The sequence below is a fragment of the Bombus vosnesenskii genome, unplaced genomic scaffold (genome assembly GCF_011952255.1).
Source record: "Bombus vosnesenskii isolate JDL3184/JDL3185 unplaced genomic scaffold, Bvos_JDL3184-5_v1.1 scf7180000013267, whole genome shotgun sequence".
Classification (NCBI taxonomy): Eukaryota; Metazoa; Arthropoda; class Insecta; order Hymenoptera; family Apidae; genus Bombus; species Bombus vosnesenskii.
In genome coordinates this window covers 4,040,703-4,053,248 of record NW_022882927.1, presented here as the reverse complement: position 1 = coordinate 4,053,248, position 12,546 = coordinate 4,040,703, and the positions used below count along the sequence as shown (strand labels likewise).

At 39.2% G+C, this 12,546-nt stretch overlaps 1 protein-coding gene across 1 annotated transcript in view; it reads left to right on the top strand.

The window, feature by feature from the left end:
* The window catches only part of LOC117230827 (disintegrin and metalloproteinase domain-containing protein 10-like), a 57,114-nt gene that overhangs the window by 15,431 nt on the left and 29,137 nt on the right, over nt 1–12,546 (top strand). The window contains exon 4 of the mRNA XM_033488684.1: nt 6,961–7,079. Coding sequence (XP_033344575.1) covers nt 6,961–7,079 — 119 coding nt within the window. The remainder of the gene's footprint in view (nt 1–6,960; nt 7,080–12,546) is intronic.

The window sequence follows — 12,546 nt, the reverse complement described above, 5'->3', positions numbered from 1 at the left end:
AGATTCTTGTGTATGCAACGATATATATTTTGGATCATTATCGTCGATTAAAGTCCTTACCTATCAATCATTCGTCCGGCCTAGCGTCTTGAAACACGATAGTAGCCTATCCTAACATTTATAAACGGCAATGTAGAAATTTCCTGGAGAATCTAGGCGTTTAAAAAATTCGAGCAATTTTTCATTCGATAGATCACGTGTATATCATCGATAGCATGCCAGTGCATTGATTACGCGTGCTAGTGAAATATTTGACCAGAAACTGTATTTTATCGCGGATATTTGTTCGCGTTCTTGGAAACGCGTCGAGAATTCACGAAATTTTTCATTTGATACGTGTTTTTGATAGACCCAGGAAATTCTTTTTACGGCAGAAAATTTTCACGACATCCGCGCACGATTCTCCAAGAATCACCCTGTATAATCGCATTCCTTACGCACGAGCCTTCCGAATATAGTCGCCACGAACAGACTGGATGGCTGAGCTGAGATCCAGTTTTCCCGCACGTGGGCACAGGTTGAATTCAACGAACGCAACGCGTGTCGCGCACACGGAGGCGTCTAATGACCGACGGATGCGAAAGGGAACGAAAGAAAGGAAGGTGCGCAACCTTTATAAAGCAACGCCGCGTAGATGTTGCAGCTTCGTCGCTGTTCCTCTTTGCAATGCAGAATGTCAAAAGGCATTCTTCTAGAATATTCTGGAATTTTAAATAGAAAGTAGGGCAAAATGAAGTTATTCGAGTCAACTAAGTTTCGATGTCCTTCGCGTCTTTTTTGGCCCAACCTGTACATCATAGTCCCAAACAGAGCAAACTGCTTTAAACATTTTTCGATATATCTTAATTAATTCTCCATTTGCAATGTATGAAGTCATGAAAGTCAAAAGGCATTCTTCGAATATTGTTGAATTATAAACAGAAAACAGGGTAAAATGAAAATAGTCGAATCAATTAAATTTCGATATCCTTTTGTCTCTCATGCTCCAATATAGCTATACTTCACGATGGCAAACAGAATGAATCGATACAGTGAACATATTTACGTAGTTTCTCTGTTTTAAGCTTTCATTCTTATATCTTAATTAATCTTCCATTTTTGCAATGTAGAAAGTCAAGAGGCATCCTTGGAATATCCTTGAATTATCGATAAAAAATAAAGTAAAATATTTGAGATACTTATTATTAACTTATTATTTACAAACAAAACTTATTATTAACTTATTATTTACAAACAAAAAATTTAGTACTCTGGATAGTTCTTATGTATATCTTAAATCCTCTTTGGTATTATATTTGCCAAACATATGTTTATCGTTAATCGAATCTTCAGATTGTTATCTACTTCTCTTGTTCTTTGGTATCTTCCTCTTCTTGTAAAACTAGAAATTATTATTTGCCGTACTTTCAACTTTACGAGATGGATTACCTTCAACGTGTCTTGCTCCACCCCCTCATTTCTGCTATGATCCGTTGCTTTTATAGAGATTAGGCACGTTATGGTAAAGAAAAAGCAAACTAATCTAAATATTGAAGTTTCTAGTAACAGTGCACAATAATAAGCGTCTTTTCACGAGGTTCTACATTTCGTTCGTATAGTAGGAAATTTTTATAATCATGTGGATATACCATTAAATCATACGAAATTTAATATACTTGAACCTAATTAATAGACCGCCGGTTTTTTACGCATTTATAATAAATTTAAAGATGCAAAGATTCATGAACCGTGTCTAATATACAAAATATATAAAATATTCAAAATGGAGTGGTCTTTTTCATTTTTAACGAACGAAACAATTTTCTATGCGAGTTTCATATCCTTGATCTTCTTCGTAAAAATATGAAATTACATAAAAATGTGCAGTTTAATTAATGCGTAGATGCTATAATAAATACAATGCTGTAGAAGCAGCTTTTGCAACCACAGTAAATATCCCGCGGAATAATTTGATTTAAATAACTTGATTTTTCCTTTCTTCAGCTTTTGCCGATTCTCTCGTAAAACGTCCGTGAAAATACAACGAATACGCGCGCAATAGACAGCAAAGGGGTCAAGAGGAAATTCATCTTTCAGTATTCAGTGCTTATTAGTATAAAACGGATAAATAAAGCGGCGTTATTAGATTCCTCGTTTCGTCAGGAGAAAATCGGATTCGTGGACGACCGTGTTATTGGATTCGTTACACGGGATTCAGGAGAGCGTCGCGCAACGTTCTAAAAAGTTTATGAGAAATCCAGCGTGTTGCTTTTCCGGGATTACCAGAGGCGATGGTCTCGCGAAAAGTCACTTTTCAGAAAGTGTCCGAGCGTAGATAAGCGAGAGAGATGTTGAAGCCAGAATGTGGATAATTTGACGTTATAAATCGGCGATATCGGCTTTTGTCCCTCTTTCATATATGTTCGATGTGCACAGGCTCACGAAAATATTGGAATACTTGCGAGTACCTTTCGTTGAATATATTATGCGTCATAGGAAACATTTGGAAATTTCATTAGCATTCACGAGACTCGACTGCCATAATCATATTGGGAAATTTTCAGACAAATCTGCGAATATACGTTTTGAAATTACGACGTATTCAGTACGTACGGGTACTTCTCAAAGGTTGCACAGATATTTGAACGGTCAATGATATCGATATTAACGCACTGTTGACGCGAAACATAAATCAACGTTTTCAATTTTTTAAACGTTAAGGATAGCAGACGCGAACGAACGTTTCGCATTTTATTTGACTTGACATATTTCGCAAAAATCTGTGGAAAGTGGGGTAAAATTTATTCCACGATATACATTCAACGATGCGCGAATAAATATTAATTACATATTCATGAAGTCTTAATATTCTATGGGGACATCTTTAACATTTTTTTCTATTGGACATTTACAATTTACTTTTCGTTATTAGTTGGACCAATGAGTTAATATCTTTAACATTTCATATATTTCTAAGATGGTCACTCATGCTGTCTACTTACTTTTTATTAAGTATATATTTGCAGTAAAAATCCTATAATTTCTCATACAATCATAGCATGTTTTCGAAATCGGAGTACAACCGAGAAGCAGGTAATTGTGTAAAAGTAAATTGAAAATATAGAATACAATTTGTTCGTATGGATGTAGGATACAGGATATAGAAGGGTTAGAATAGGATACAGGGTTTGAGGTGCATGATGTAAATCACCACATACGTATACATTTTCAGATTGGTTACAAATTTCACTAACGTAATTCCCCGTATAAAGGTAAATCGAAAATATACGATAAAATTTGTTCGTATGCAGCTTTCATATGGACGTGGTATATGGATGTAGGATTTCAGATATGTCATCCAAACGATAACACGTCAGATTGCTTTCAAATTGTACAACACAATCGTCACAATCGTGTCTCATCGTTGTTCTAATAAAATTTCGACGCGTTTTATACGTAACACACACACACACACACAACGCACGCATACAAATTTTCCATGGTAAAAGCGTACAAGTATCTCGAGCAAGTAAATCGGTGTATAAATAAATAGAAAGAGTCCAGCAATCTCGAATACAGCGGTGAAAATCCGAAGGATTACGAGATAAATCGTTCGAGCGACCTCGTCGCCTTTTTTTCGCGAGTCACGCACTTTACGGACAGCTTTATGAATTTCTTAACGGGACCAATTTCATGGAAACAATAGAACGATCTCGTGGAATAAGGAAGGAAACAGGGTTCACCGTTATCGCCAACAGCTTGCTATCGAGTTAGGAAAATAATTGCAGCAGATGCGGCGAGAAAGGTACGAGGATCCGCGACTAATTGTTGCTCTTCCGTTGATACCTTACGTAATGCCGGCTCGTCTTGTGCCTCGTTTCTTTATGGTAATGCTCCGTATTAAATTCTTTCCGCGAGGCAAAGGAGCAGAGAGGAGGAGCCCTCCGTGTCTCCTTTTCCTCGCGGCATCTTGTAAAACACCGGCGTGAATTTCAAACGAAATCTGTTTCGCGATGATAGAAATTACCGGGTTCTGAAATTGCTACGGCTGTTGGCGAATATTCTCCCCGTTATTCGCGGTTTATTTCCCATTCGTTATTTATTCTAAATTCGATTCGGTATATGAAACGTAGTATTCTTTAAATACAAATAAAACCTTAACCGCGGCTGGTTTCTCCAAAATATCGCGTACTTAATTAAAGCACTAGATTGTTCGGGAGGTACGTAGTGAAATTCAATAAAAGTTGAACGTTCTATTAAATATTACGTGTATTGTTTCTTTCAGTGAATCTCTGTCGAGAAACCTTTGGTCCTTTTCCAAGCATAGGCTATCAAAATCGTCTTTCTATTAAACTTTATTACGAGGTTCTTTCGAAAAATATTTACACGAAAAATATTAACTTCTCCCGACTCTTTGGATAAATACCGACTTCGAAAGCATCGATTGTCTTATCGTAGATATTAGGCATACACTGTTTAAAGAACTATATCCTTGTTTCTTTTTTTTAACTATACTATACCGAAATACACCATCGATCGCTAAATAATCACGAAAGAACATCAGGATTGGAAACTCTACTAAATTATACTTGCGATATTTTTCTCCTACAATCTTCGTATTCGAAGAAGGAAATATAAGCTCAGATTTACGACCACGTCCGTGCATTTAACATCCTGATATTCTGGGAAAAACTTCGCAGGACCATTCTTTTAACCATCCGAACATATTTTGCTCGATACGGTTTCCATGATCAACCTGGGAATTCTCCTTGTCTCTTAACATCAGCGTTACCTTTCGTTTCCCTCTGTTTTTCTGTTTTTGCCTCTAACACTGACGAGATGATCGAATATTTTGTCGGTCTACGCGTGTTCGCGAATAATCCAGGCTCGTTGCGAATTTAATTAAACCTAATCCATTTACCCTCGAATCCGGGATTATAGCAGCGTGCACTCGCTGCATTCCATACGCAATCCCTGGTCAATCCGCGTTTCAATGCCACGCGCCAGTCTTCCATCCTTTCGCGTTTCTAAATTTAATATTCCAAGTCTGAAAGTCGTCGCGCTTCGCTCGTCCATCTTACAGCAACGTCGATCCCTTGTTCTTCGAAGCCGCAGTTCCGAGCTATCGCTTGATTAGTGTCGAATTCACGGTGGTATCAACGCGATGTCGTCGAGCGTTGAGACTTGAGATTTTAATATATTTAATCGATTCGAGATTTTTCAGGATACAGAGTTTAATATACCGGTTCTCTTTCGCGAAACACGACACGGTACTCCGTGTGCTTCTTTTATTCGTGATTTTTTTTCTATTGCGGTACGTTCATCGTATCCATTTTTGGATCAGGATGATTATGCTTTTTTGTTAAGGAAAGGTACCTGTGACAGATTACCTGAAACGAACGATACTGTTAAGAATACTATCGGTATAGGGCCATAGGATATCTTGTAGACCAGAAGTCATGCTACGAGAAATATTCAAAAACTTGATATAAGAGAACTGATGTGATTACTATGCCTGGCCTCTTTCGTACTATTTTTAGAAGCTAGAAGTGGGCAGCGATAGCCAATCAGGGCTTTACCTAGCTAACAAATGGTACGTGACTAAATGACAAGCAGGTGTGCATAAGTATGCGTAGGTAACAGCGTAGAGACCGCGTAGCCGAAGAAAGGTTACAAGTGTGGTATAACGCGAGAATAAAATTAGACATGGAATTAGTTATCAATTAATTAGCGTTATCTGATTGCTTGACACAAAATGAAACGCGCCTTAAAGCGCTACCACGTTGTCGATCAATTCCATGTTATCGTAGCCTTATTGTTAGTTGTTAACCGCTCTCGTAGTATGCTTCGCTTCGTCCTTCGACTACAGGTTTTCCACTCGGAAGAGTCGAGTACCGGGGAAGGCCTGATCGCGTCATCGTCCAAGAATCGCTGAATCACGAGAGCACAACGGGTTTTGGATCTAACGTTCCTCGACGCTCGTGCAACGACATCGCGCTTCTTGCACGTTTCCCGATGTCCAGCCGTCGACCGTGAGACTACTCGTTACCATTGACCCTACGTCGTGACGAACGTTCGATCCAACAGTCCTGGGGGCAGTGAAACGCAACGGACAGTCGCAAGGTTAACCGGCGACTGCTGGTATTTTCAAGATTTCTTCGATTATGATTCATTCTTGTACGATGTTTTTCTATGATGGACCTGGTGGAGGCGAGAACCGTTCGAGCGTAAAAACCTGATTGCGTTGATCGGCGAAAGGATTAGTCGACGAGTTCTTAGGGGCAATGTCGTTTTCTTAGGAACAATGTGTAAATCACCGATACTTTGTCTACCTCGTCTCGATCCTGTTCTCCTTTATGTTCGTAGAGCTGTTGCTAATTCGAAACACACTGCTTCCGGTTTTTTAACCGTTCGAATATCAAGTACACGGCAAGGACAGTGCATTAAATATTCGAAAAATAATGAATCCTTGGTTGGATTCTGCGTTTAATGGGAAGACGCTTGAAAGGAATGACGAATAAAGACAATGATTCATTTGCTGCGCCATGTATGTAATTGCAAGATATATTATAAAAGGAACTTAAATTAAAAATTGTAAAAAATGTTTAGTAATTAATAAAGAAGTAAGAAGAGGATTTAAAATAATACGTAAGATACGTACACTGGACTCGTAGACGAAAGATGGATATCTTTTCCGGTCGTGTTTCGTTATTTTGTTACATACTCGAAAGATTAATCGATTCGATCGACTTCGAGGCGATCGTTGAAAAAGTAGTAACAGACACAATTAAAGAATGTAAAGGACCAAACTGACGCGGAAAATGATATCCGTCGAATTGTCTCGAGCCTCGTAGGTACAACGATATCGGATATTTCGTACGCTACGTATTTCATACGATAGTAACAGCTACATGTACACGTTTATGAGACGTAAAACTTCTAATTGCCTGATATTAATAACAAGTTTCGTTACTGTTTCAGACAGTGGACGTTACGCTTGATACAAGACAAGGGTCTATTCAGCAAGGATGTGACATTCGAGAGCACGAACGGCCCCATTGACTTCGACACGTCGCACTCATACGTGGGCACCGTGTTGGGTGAGTTTTGTCAGACCACTTTGCTTCCACCCTTCGATGATATACGAAAGCGATTTGGATTCTGGTGAAATTGCATGCCACCGTGAAGCGAGCTTTCTCCCCGACCTTTGAAGTTTTCCAACGCCATTCACGTTTTCTGTTGCTCGCAGCAGGTATAAAGCCCAACCCCGATGCATCGATACGGGATAAAGAGCGAACTAGGAGAAAAGGAAGATTCGCGCGTATAGCCAAAATGGCTAAAACACCGCCATAGGGTTTTGCAGACCACGCAAAAATTGTAGATTGATTTTAAAAGCTGACCTTTTAATTTTAATGTGCAATAACTGCGCAAGAGCGCGAAAGCTGTCCATTGCAAGCTCTCTAGTGTACACGAGTGCACACAGGGTGATATTTCTTTCAGAGTATCCAGCTTCAAACGATGCCGCGTTTTCGACAACCCGATCGGATCAGCGCGAATATACCTCTCTCGTTTCGCTACCTTTTGCTCTCTGGGATTTCGCTCCTGTCGAAACTGATGGGGACAAAGCATTTTCTAAACAAAAAAAAAAAAAAAAAAAGACCAAATTCACGCTCAAAAACGCTATAAATCGTGTTGGTTGCGCGAGATAATTTAGATTTAGTTTTCGACTGGTTTTTGCAAATAGAAGATAAAACCGCGATGAGAATTTCTGTTTGTATACTTAATTATCATCAGCTATATTTTATATATTCTCTTAACGGTGAGATTTTGATTTATTCGTTGATAAGAATCTGCCGTAATAACGTAATTAAGTTTAATGAATTTTGCAAAGTCTTTCGAAGGATTACGCGAATGCGATAAATCTTTATCGACTCGTTAAAGGATTATTTTACGAGAAAAGAATATAAGAAGAGCTTCGTAATATTGGAGCTTTAATATTGAAATATTGAAAAGTTTCGATATATAATAAAAAAAGACATTTCGATACATTTAATTCTTTATCAAAATCTTCGGCGAAAGAACATTTTTCCATTCAAAATGATTAAAGCGCTAAGTCGTGATAACTATAGAACGTACCTGATGAATTCCATCCCAAATAACAGAGAGCTCGTTAGATATAAAAGTGGCAATATAAAACTCGTTAATAAGTAAAAAGACTTTCCCCTTGTACGCGTGTATTTTAATTTTTATTAATTTCACCGCTTCCTTGTCGCGTCGCGTGATTCGTCAAAGAACCGGGAATTACGTACGTGGAATTCGAACGAAACCGCTAACGGGAAAGTTTCTTGGCTGGCCAGCAACGCGACGCCAGTTTATTCGCCGGTTGACGTCCTCCGACAGAAGACACATAATCCTTGCTCGATTCCCGGCATTGAACCGAGAATCTCATTTTCATCGTCATCCTCGCAGTAGCGGTCGTTTGGAACCAAGCCAGCCACCCTATTGAAGGTGTACGAGCAAGAAGTCTCCCATGAACGAACGATGTTCACCATCGATATACATACGTATCGTGAGTTCGTCGAATTCCAGTCCACCGGGCCCTTCCTTCACTTTCAACTTTTAGAAACGAAATCGCGAATTCGATATCGCACGATCTTCTTCGTTCCGACGTCGAATTTCAAATGCAGCTGCCTTTCCAAGTCCTTGCTTTTCCATTTATATAGGGTGTTTTCGCAATCGTGATGCGACTCAACACGAGATGATCTCTCGTGAAAAAATTTACTTATTTCTTTATTCAAGAGGTAAACCATCCTTTGCCACAAAAAGGATAATATTTTAAGGAGTACTATATTTTCGATGTTTTATATATTTCTGCAATGCTGTGCGCGTTCTGTGCACGCTTGCATCTTCAAATTCTTCATAAATGCGTAAAACTCCCTTGGTCTAATAATAAATAGACTGCGCATGTTTTATATTTTCATGGATATAACTAAAGAAATTCAATATGGATGATTATTTACTTGATCCACTAAATATTATAATAATCACGGTAGAACCTCTTTTTTATTATCTGAGATGATATGCACCGGAGGTCTATCTCGGATAATACGAAAAGATTTATTCGTGTTCGCAAATTTTATAATAAAATTATAGGTAATTTTTGACAATGTAATATTGCACATGTATTTAGGTTTAATTCGTCGTTTAATCGATTCGATCTAACTATCCACACTTTCGTACTTTTCGTGCTAAAATTTCGATGAAAAGCGAAGTTATGGCGAAGTGGTCGAAGCACCTCGAACCGAATTTCGATAACCGAGACTTCACTGAACTCTATTTTGGATACATCGGATATTATATGCAAATTGTGAATGTTTGCATTCTTGAACGTCCCTAAAATACATAAACATCCGCAGTCCAGTGATAAGATATGACTGAGATATGAGTGATAAGATATGTTGATTACATCGGTAAAGTTTGAGACACCTTTCCTAATTTTTCACTGATTGATGTCGCGTCAATTTTCCACGAATCATTTACGTATGTTTCAACAGTCTTCTTTTCTCATCTACGGCACGTTCTCGCCATTTATCTCGTACGTTACGATCGCGATCGTTCGAAGCGGAACGCGCGTTTCCTCCGCGATATTATTCGCTAACATGACGCGGATCTGGCCATCGTATAATTATAGTTGTTGCGTACGCGTTGGATAAGACCGCGCGAAGGATCGCCGTAATTGAGTTGCCTTACTCCTGGAAACGGAAAACGCCATGCTAGGGCCTGCATTTTTACGCTCGAGCATCGCCAAGCGTAACTGTTGCCTTTTAAATCCGGCAGAGCTTTATTACGAATCCTGCGTTACATACTCGCACAAAGAAACCCGCGTTGGTTAACAAACAAAGCAAAAAAATAAAAAAGACGTGACCATTAGACTACGAATTTTCATACATTTACGGAAAATTTGGATCGGCAAAAGTGCAGACAACGCGTATAACGTGTTCTTTTTATTAATTCTCATTTCTTGATCATAATTTTAATTATAACTTAATTATAATTTTTTTAATTATATTCGTAAAAATGTGAAGTTGCATGAATATTCGCGGCATATTTAGCACATTATACAGGCTGTTTCATCATACGCGATACTCACTTCAGCAATGGACAGGGGACGCGAAAACAATGACAGAAGTTCGTATAAACACGTGTCCCATTTGATCTTGCTTTAAAGTTACAGCCACCTCTGTGTTCCAGCAATCCGTAACAGCTTACCTTCGTAGAAGGTGCTCGAAACGGCTACCCTCTGTATTACTCGACATACGCGTGGAATTTTTGAAAGATTACGAAGTTCTTTGACAAGGCGGCTGCAAAAGCCAGCATACCTTTTACATACGTAGGTAAGCAGTTGCGGGCTACCGAAACACAAAAGTGTCTATAGCTTTGAAACAAGATCAAATAGGACACGTGTTTACGCGAACATTTTCCACCGCTTTTGTGTCCCCTGTTCACCGCTGAAATGAGCCCGCGTTGCGAACCACTCTGTATTATGATTTAAAAGCTTTGCAGTCGATTAAAAGCTTGAAACGCGAAATGTTTTGCGTTTTCGTAGGTCGACGAACGGCCGTATAGATTCAACAAGTTACGCGTGGAAAATTTTCCGCAGCTCGCACGATCACTCAACGAAGCGATTATCGAAGGAATAACGACGGCTGTAGGTTGAAGTTGGAGCAGCTCAAAGAGAAACGTTGATCGCGACGTGGCTGCATCGACGTCAACGGCGTTGTGCGCGATCAAGTTTCGAGCGGTGGCGAGGCTGCGGTTAGACCAGTTCGAACTCATTCGGTGCACGAAATTATATTGCGGGCTTCGTACGCTTTTCGTCGGTACACGTATCTACTTATTCGAGTTCCTCTCGCTACTGGAACGCTCGCTGAAATCAGATAGCTCTCCGATATTCCCATATTCTTGTGTATGCGAGACTTCATCGCGCACCGTGCTCGTCCACTAGCCAAGTTAACCAAATTTCCAACTTCTATATCGTTAGTCTCCTCCGTACACGCAAGTTTCTACAAAATCCACCTTATTCCGTTTTACAGTCGGGAACAAAAAGAAGCGAATAGATAGCGGAAGTATGTATCGATAAAGTTTATTTCAACTAGTATACTAATGTCATGTACACGGGCTCGCGAAAGTATTAAGAACATATTTTATGAATTTCTATATACATTTTCAAATTGCTTTCAAAGTTTACCGATACAACCGTGACAGTCGGATCTCGTAACAGCGCTGATGAATAATTTCTGAATGTTTTATGCAATGTGCACGATAACAAAACGTAAAAGCTTTCATACGAGTACAACGAAAAGCAAAAGAAAGTTTAAAGAATCGATATGATCGATAAGAACAATTAAATTACGAATAGATATGAAACAGATAATTATATTACGAACATGGTAAAACATGTCTAGTACAAAAATGTTAATGCTAATGTAAGTCGTTATACAAAAGTGGGAATTTTAAAGGAATTTTAAAATCTCTTGTCCACCACCACGCGTCATTGTAGCACGTATCGTAGATCATCCAATAAATGGGTAATTGAAACTTTGTTGAAACAAATTTGCATCGTTGTGTAAACAAGCCGTATTTAACGAAACTTCGTAATTCGTAAGCCCATTGTTGCACGACTTATTTTTGTCGTCGACTGTATTTCGCAAACTCGACGGTTTCCAATTACTTTCATTCCTTATCAGTCGCGCGGTACAAACTCGCGTACGCGAACTCGAAAAAGAGTTCCTTCCTCCGGGTTCTACTAGCTTCCTCCGGGTTCTTCCGCAGCGTTATACGACAATGGAATAAATTTCCGTGACTGGGGTCCGGGCCAAGCTTAAGGCTCTACCTCGATGTGCCGGCATACTTCAAGTAACAATTGCGCGCGGGGAACACTCGCGACGTGATTACGATGAAAACTTTGCGTATCCGTGTAGCAAGCGGAATTATGAGACGCATACTCTTTCGACTACGGAACTTGCGAGTTGCTCCGGCGAAATAATTCACCTGGCATTGTTCCTCCGGTCGTGCTGGCTCGATGCTAATGGTGCTCGTTAAACAGCTTGAACGCATCGATTTTACGTATCGCTTACGTGGAAGAATTGCTCCGTGATTGCCTACAGACTCTCTTCCTTGTTCTTACTTAACAATCTATTATCGAAGAAGTGCAGTATCCCTACAATCGTGGCACGATCGGGCGCGGAACGAGTTGATGCGCAACGATCTCTGTTTAATTCAGACTGCCAATGTTTATGCAGTTTTCGTACACGCGAAATACCAGTATGAAAAATTGTACAAACTAGAGTACTTGTTATAATATTTATTATATCATTTAATGGACGAACTAAATTATTATTTACCCTCAACTTCTTTAATTACGTTCGTACTATGACTATAAAAATTCATAAAAATTCATTGCAATTTACTCGTTGGAATATCAATCAAATTTCCAGCTTTCTTCTAACGCGCCTAATATATTCGCAGAAACTTTCTACGGTAAGCGTTCGACTTACTTTCGTGATC